Source organism: Phoca vitulina, unplaced genomic scaffold (assembly GCF_004348235.1).
Source record: "Phoca vitulina isolate PV1807 unplaced genomic scaffold, GSC_HSeal_1.0 scaffold13, whole genome shotgun sequence".
Lineage (NCBI taxonomy): Eukaryota > Metazoa > Chordata > Mammalia > Carnivora > Phocidae > Phoca > Phoca vitulina.
Genome location: NW_022589716.1, coordinates 389,477 through 397,705, shown reverse-complemented (window position 1 = coordinate 397,705; position 8,229 = coordinate 389,477). Strand labels below are relative to the sequence as shown.

General features: G+C 40.8%; 1 protein-coding gene across 1 annotated transcript; it reads left to right on the top strand.

Moving 5' to 3' along the window:
- The first annotated feature begins 1,498 nt into the window (after window positions 1–1,498).
- Window positions 1,499–2,710, top strand: LOC116636912 (olfactory receptor 7C1-like). The gene is made up of 2 exons (XM_032412110.1): window positions 1,499–1,626; window positions 1,735–2,710. Exons 1-2 carry the CDS (start codon window positions 1,499–1,501, stop codon window positions 2,708–2,710), a joined length of 1,104 nt encoding a protein of 367 aa, XP_032268001.1.
- The last annotated feature ends 5,519 nt before the right edge of the window (window positions 2,711–8,229 follow it).

Here is an 8,229-nt window from a genome sequence, read left to right as displayed (position 1 = left end):
CTCATGGTTCGTCACTCCCTCCAATTTCCCCCCCTTCATTTTTCCTTCCTACTATCTTCTTTTTTTAACATATAATGTATTATTTATTTCAGAGGTACAGGTCTGTGATTCAACAGTCTTACAGCGTGATCTTTTTGATGTGCCTGCATGAGTGGTTATATACATTGGAGAAATGTCCATTCCAGGGGTGATGGACCCATTGGTAGAAAGAGAATATGCACCTGGGGACTGAAGTGGCAGAAAATTTTCCTTTATTTATGGTCCCTTGGCTTTAGGAGAGCTTAATTGCTTAGAGAATTGAGCAACATGAAGTGAATTTATTTAATAAGGAGTTCTGAAATTCTGCCCCTGAATCCCCCTCTGCAGGGCTCACCTGCTGCTCATCAGCCACAGGCTAAGAGCATTCTCTCCGTGCCTCTCTGAGATGTCCACCCACTCCAAAGAACCAGCGCCTGACCCCCAATTTTTGTCCTTTCTGCATCAATCATTCTTGGAAGGAAGGACCTGTAGAGTCATTGAGTGAGGCATCGGGGGAAGCCAGAGCAGTCCAGTAAGTACTCTGGGAAAATGGTGTGAAGGGAAGGAGAGCTTTTATTAACCATGTCTTCTGGGGAAATAGGTTGATGAGTTCGTGAAATGGGATTGATTCCAAATTTTGTACATTTCATGTCTGAAGAGGATTCTTGCTCCTCATTCCTTCTCAGCTCTTCTTTCTTCTCTTCTCAGAGCATCATTGCAGGGACCCTGTCCTCCTGCAGCAAGAACTGACCCTCCCTCATGTCTGCTCACCTCTTGGGTTCTGCTTTATTCCAATGTTAGCCTTTCCGCTTATTTGTGAAGCACTGCCTGAGGCAGCCCTGCAGAGTGTGAAGAGCCTTGACTTGGAGTCATGAAATGTGCAGGATTTGGAATCCTAGTATTAAAAACAAAATATGCCCAAGTATACCATCAACATATTATGTGGTGCTTATTTACTTCTAAATATGATATTTAAAGAAATTCTACTAAAAAATGAAAGAAAGAAGGCACAATGGCTGGCAGATGTTCCAATGTCAAAGAACAGTGTCACAAAATGAACATGCAAAATAATGTAATCTGGTCATGTAAGCAATGCAAAGCATTGTGAAAGTTATTGATATTTGCCTTGAAAAACTAAATATAGGATTCATGCACAGTGTTCAGAACAATTAAGACCAATGCATGAAAATTATTAACTCCACCTACATGGCATGAAAACACCCTAATTATCAACTTCCCATTTTGGCCTACATATGAAGTAAGGTTGTTTGAGGGAAGGTGTAGAGGAAAATACAAATTAGGAGATAAAAGATGAAGGACTGAAACCCACAGATGATCTAGACCAGCACTATTCAGTCATGAATGAGCAGGGGAAACCACCGTGATCTTGTCACAATGTGTATTTGGATTCAGCAAGTCTGAATGTGGCCTGGGACTCTGCATTCAAAGAAGCTCTGGGTGATGTTTTTCCTGCTGGTCCATGCACCACACTCTGAGTAGCTGGGCTATAAAGGAAATGACTGCTTTGGAACTAGGACTACATTTCCAGATGGTAGTGGCAGCCAAGGGAAGGATGGAGGCATTTCAAATTCCCCAACTGAGGCAAAAGCAGGGTAGTACTTTATTAGTCCATTCACGGGAAATTAAAGACAATCACATTTCTGTGCTGTCACTGTGGTGGTCATTGAATGCTGATTTTTTCCTTGTTCCGTCTAGTTATATCACCCATATGGAATCAGGAAATCAAACACATGCTTCGCAATTTCTCCTCTTGGGATTTTCAGCAAAGTCGGAGATTCAGTGCTTGCTCTTTGGGCTGTTCCTGTGCATATACTTGGTCGCATTCACTGGGAACCTGCTCATCATCCTGGCCATCTGCTCAGACTCCCAACTCCACATACCCATGTACTTCTTCCTCTCCAACCTGTCCTTTGCTGACATCTGTTTCACCTCCACCACCGTCCCCAAGATGCTGCTGAACATCCAGACTCAGAGAAAAGTTATCACCTATGCAGGCTGCCTCAGCCAGACATTTTTTTTCTTTGTGTTTGGATGCGTGGACAATTTACTCCTGACCGTGATGGCCTATGACCGCTTTGTGGCCATCTGTCACCCTCTGCACTACTCAGTCATCATGAACCCCCAGTTCTGTGGGATGCTGGTCTTGGGATCCTGGTGCATCAGTGTCATAGGCTCTCTGCTCGAGACCTTGACCCTTTTGAAGCTGTCCTTCTGCACAAACATGGAAATTCCACACTTTTTTTGCAATCTTCCTGAAGTCCTGAAGCTCACTTGTTCTGACACCTTCATCAATAACTTAGTGGTATATTTTGTGACTATTGTCCTAGGTATTTTTCCTCTCTCTGGGATCCTCTTTTCTTATTCTCAGATTTTCTCCTCCATCCTGAGAATTTCATCAGCCAGGGGCAAGTACAAAGCCTTTTCCACGTGTGGGTCTCACCTCTTGGTGGTCTCCTTGTTCTATGGCACAGGCCTCGGGGAATACCTCAGTTCTGCAGCAACTTCATCCTCCAGGAAGAGTCTGGTGGCCTCAGTGATGTACACCATTGTCACCCCCATGCTGAACCCCTTCATCTACACCTTGAGGAACAAGGATGTGAAGGGGGCCCTGAGCAGGCTCCTTGGCAGGGTGGTGACTCTCAGCGTCAGAACCATTATAGGACTCTCTTGAGTAGTTGGGCACACAATATGGAGGCCCAGAGAGCCTGGCTTCCTTCACCCAATATTTTTATTTTTTCCCCAGGTGTACATATTTTAAAGCAGTTCTCTCCTTGGGTCTTCCTTGTTTTCTCTGTTTTCCTTCAGGGTATCTCTTGGGTTCCCTTTTTCACTTTATAACCAATCGCTTTACTTGGTGTGTATACAAGCTGGTATTTTCTCAGTAATTTTCAGTAATGGTTTGGATTTCTTAAAAAAAAAATAACTTAAATCCCACGTATTTAATATCTATCTTCAGAGTGATGGGATGTGTGCCTATTCTGGAAATGTCCCGAAAACTCATTTGCAGAGATGTTTTCTCGGGTCACGTAAATAAAATCAACTCAAAGATTTGACTCCCCCTCCTTTTTATCCTGATCTGATTCACTTTCCTTCCAGTGACATCAGCTTTACTAAATTTCTCTATTCAGGGGCGCCTGGGTGGCTCAGTTGTTAAGCGTCTGCCTTCGGCTCAGGTCATGATCCTGGGGTCCTCGGATCGAGCCCCACATCAGGCTCCCTGCTTGGTGGGAAGACTGCTTCTCACTCCCCATGCTTGGGTTCCCTCTCTCACTGTGTCTCTCCCTGTCAAATAAGTCAATAAAATCTTTAAAAAAAATAAATTTCTCTATTCATCCACATTATAGATTCCTTGAATTTCAGAACTGTCTCTTACCTATCTTTAAAATTGCAGTGCCTAGTACAGTTCTCAGGATGGAGTTTATGCTCAGTGAATATTTGTTGAGTGAAAAACAGATGGGTGGGTTGTTAAATACAGTCAGGACCAGAAAATAAAAATGTATTGATTTAATGAAAGCTTTCGAGTTAGAAAAGAAATTTGATGCGTTCTTTTCTTTGTTTTTAGTAGCCTCCATGCCCAGTGTGGATCCTAAGGCGGAGATTGAACTCACAACCCTGAGATCAAGACCTGAGCCGAGATCAAGAGTTGGATGATTAGCCCACTGAGTAACCCAGGCACCCCTTCTTATTGATTTTGATTCCACTTTTATAATATAACAGCTTTTTATTTTATAGGATTTGTGTTTTCTCATTCTCCTGTCTTGAAACCAATTTAGGCTTAAGCTAATTTCACAATTTTATAAAATTAGTTTCAGAGGTAGAATTTAATGATTCATCAGTTGCATATAATACCCAGTGCTCATTACATCAAGTGCTTTCCTTAATGCCCATCACCCAATTATCTCTTCCCCCCCACTGACCTCCCCTCCAGCAACCCTCAGTTTGTTTCCTAGAGTTCAGCATCTCTTAGGGGTTGCCTCCCTGTCAATTTTCATCTTTTTTAAAAAAAGATTTTATTTACTTATTTGTCAGAGAGAGAGAGCACATGTAGGTAGAGAGGCAGGCAGAGGGAGAAGAAGAAGCAGGCTCCCCGCTGAGCAGAGAGAATTTTCATCTTATTTTATTTTTCCTTCCCTTCCCCTATGTTCATCTGTTTTGTTTCTTAAATTTCACATATGAATGAAATCATATGATATTTGTCTTTCTCTGACTGACTTATTTCACTTAAACATACGACACAATATATTTATTCCTATTCTTCCCAACCAAACTACATCTGGGGGTAAAGGGTGGGAGTATGTATAACAGGCCACATGCACTCACAGTCAAGCAGGGAAACATACATAGAATTTGAAAAATGTACACAGTGGTAACCCCTACATCTATATCATTGCAAGAGAAAGTGTCCTTTTTCTGTGGGAATGTTAAAAAACAAACAAACAAACAAACAAAAACAAAGATTCATGAAGGTAATCACTCCTTATAGGCTGAAAGAGGTGATGGGATAGTGAAGATAGACAGGAGGTGAATCAGCCCAAATAGACCAGTGGGTGACTCCTAGCAGAGGGCAGCAGGTGTATGGAGGCTCTGAGCCTTAGGACTGGGGCTTCAGGTGAAGCTACAATGCAAGTTCACTGTGAAATCAATGTGTGTGAGGCTGCGGGAGTGAGAAGCTGGTGGGTTGATCACGGGAAGCAAGCCAAGGGTTGGAAGCTATGGAATTTGGGGTTCAGTCTCCAGCAGGGAGTCACCAGGAAGGGGTTATGTTGGGGAATTGGACAGTAAATTAAATGCAATAAAGATCTCTCTAGGTAAATGTGAATATTGGCTAGAGGGTGCCAGCCTTTGGTAGGTGTAGAGATGACAAGGGACTGAAAGAAGGCTTGGAACTGGGGACCCAGAGGTGGCGAAGTGTTGAGGACATTGGAGAGAAGAAAAAACTCAGCCAAATCTCATCACCAGTGATAAGCACTCATTATCAAGAGGAGGAAACTATGCTAAGGTCATTCCATATATTCACTATATCTGTCAACCACGTTAGGAGGATTGACAGTTCTAGCCCTACTATTTGAGAGAATATACTAACATTTAGAATAGTTTGGTTGGCTCTCCAAGTACAAATAGCAAACATGCTTAGGTCCAAAATTGAAAACATGACTTTCTTATTATAAAAGTTTTGCATTTTATATCATTTAGAAAAGTTCTTTTAGCAAATAATCTTAAAATCCCCCACTTTTGTCAAACTCTGTGTATTTCCTTTTGTGAATTGTGGGTGTCTTCCTTTTGCTTGTTATTCTGGTGGGATGTTCAATCAGTCAGATGTCTTGATAATGTACTGTTTCTTTTGGACAAATTGCTCTTTGCTGCTTTATTGTTCTGGGCATCAAGGTGTTGTAACTGGGGTTGGAGTGTTGCCAGAACCAAGGACGTTTGCTCCTCCTCACCATTTCTAGGGGCCACCTGAGCTTATTAGATCTTTCTCCCCACTTTTCTTCCACAAAGATTTTCGAACTGATTTTTTGTTTCTTTAAAAACAGGATAAAAAATGATAGTATTAAAATGGAGGCCCATGATTATATGCTCATAGGAGACTTAATTCCTAGAATTTGGATGCAATTTTACACTTTTAGGGGAGACAATATGATGTCGACAGCTTGCCTTGTATCACTGTTTAGGTAATTATTTTGTTTGACTGTAAGAATAGCTTGGTACTGGTTTTTAAAACAGTAAATGAACAAGTGAAAAGCAGAATGGTGAAGGGGAGTGGGAGATAGAGGCTTCCAGTTAAGGAATGAATGAGTCACAGGAATAAAAGGCACAGCGTTGGGAATATAGTCGATGGTATCATCATAGCATGTGTGGTGACAGATGGCAGGCAGCTCAACACATTGTGAGAATGGCATAATGTTTAAACTTGTTGAATCACTGTGTTGTACACTCAAAAGTAATGTAACATTGTGTGTTAATCACACTCAAATTTTAAAAAATTATTTAAAAAATCTTTTCTCAGAGTCTTTTTATTTACTTATTTATTTAAATTCAATTAATTAACATATAATGTATTATTGGTTTCAGAGGTAGAGGTCAGTGATTCATCAGTCTTCTATAATACCCAGTGCTCATTATAGCACATACACTCCCCAATGTCCGTCACCTGGTTACCCCATCCCCCCACCTCCTTTCCCTCCAGCAACCCTTAGTTTGTTTCCTGATTAAGAGTCTCTTATGATTTGTCTCCCTCTCTGGTTTCGTCTTGTTTTATGTTTTCCTCTCTTCCCCTGTTATCCTCTGTTTTGTTTCTTAAATTCCATGTATCCATGAGATCATATGATAATTGTCTTTCTCTGATTGACTTATTTCACTTAGCATAATACCATCTAGTTCCATCCACGTCATTGCAAAAGGCAAGATTTCATTTTTTGATGGCTGAGTAGTATTCCAGTGTGTGTGTGTGTGTGTGTGTGTGTGTGTGTAATACTATATCTCACATATTCTTTATCCATTCATCTATCGATGGACATCTGGGCTCTCCACATAGTTTGGTTATTGTGGACAATGCTGCTGTAAACATTGTGATGCATGTGCCCCTTTGAATGACTACATTTGCATCTTTGGGGTATATACCCAGTAGTGGGTATATAGGGTAGCTCTATTTTCAATTTTTCGAGGAACCTCTGTATTGTTTTCTTGAGTGGCTACACCAGCTTGCATTCTCACCAACAGTGTAAAAGGGTTCCCTGTTCTCCACATTCTTGCCAACATCTGTTGTTTCCTGACTTGTTAATTTTAGCCATTGTGACCCATGTGAGGTGGTATCTCATTGTGGTTTTGATTTGGGTTTCCCTGATGCCCAGTGATGTGAAGCATTTTTTCATGTGTCTGTTGGCCACTTTTATGTCTTCTTTGGAGAAGTTCCCATCCCTATCCCTCTGCTCCCCCTTGCTCTCTCTCTCTCAAAAAAATAAACAAATCTTTCAAAATAAATGACTATAATGAAGATCCTGTTCAGGTACTGAGTAGAGTTTAGAATGACATGCATTTTTGTGGAGAAAAAATGTTGACCCAGAATCGTGTATCTAGGCAGGAGGAATTCATGCTCTCTGTGTCTTGCAGAGTCATTTTGATTTTAGCCCAGTGAGACTTATTTTTGGTTTTGACTTCCAGGACTGCAAGAGCATAAATTTGTTTGTTTGTTTCTTTCTTTCTTTTCTTTTTTTAAAAGATTTTATTTATTTCTTTGACAGAGAGAGGAAACACAAGCAGGGGGAGTGGGAGAGGGAGAAGCAGGCTTCCTGTTGAACAGGGAGCCCAATGCAGGGCTCAATCCCAGGACCCCGGGATCATGACCTGAGCCAAAGGCAGACGCTTAATGACTGAGCCACCCAGGCGCCCCTAAATTTGTTTCTTTTAAACCCTCAGAGTGGTAATTGGTGATAGCACTAATAGGAAACTAGGCAATGACATTTTTCCCATAAAATTTTATTTGAAGAAGATGAATTTAAATCCCTCAGTTCATTTACTTACCTTCTTTGGGTAAGGGCATTTTTTGTTGAAATGCTACCTCAAGTAGAAGAAAAATGTAAAGTCATTTTAGAGATATTCAGCCCTATGGCTAGTACAGAGGAGTTCTCCTTGCATAAATGTCAATGTGGTTTTGTCTTTGAGCCCTCTGGCATTAAGATAGGAGATGTAATGCATTCTGAAAATTAAGGCCACCTGTCTACCCTAAATTTTTTGTCTTGATTTCAACATTACTAGTTATTTTATGTGAACGCAAACATTTATTCTTTTCATTTCTTTACCCTCCAAGTTTCTCTCAAGCTTTCTTTCAACACAATAGATGAGTTATAATGAGTTATAATGAGGGTTATGAGCCTTATGCGTGTAATCCATGCATGTGAGTGTGTTTTCTTGAAATAAAATGCACATGAATATACATACACTTACATACACCAACCCTTGGTGTTGAACATTCTTTGTACTGCAAAGTATTTCCACACATTTCATCTCTCCTCACAACATCCTTTCAAGTTATGTTCATGATTCCACATTGCCTTCGGAAGAAAATGAAGGCTGGAGAGGTTATATCCTAACAATTGCATAACAAAGCAGTTAGAATTCATTGTGCACCTTCTTGAATTCTATGGAAATGGAATCATTCAGTATGTACCCATGAGTTGTCAACACCTGACT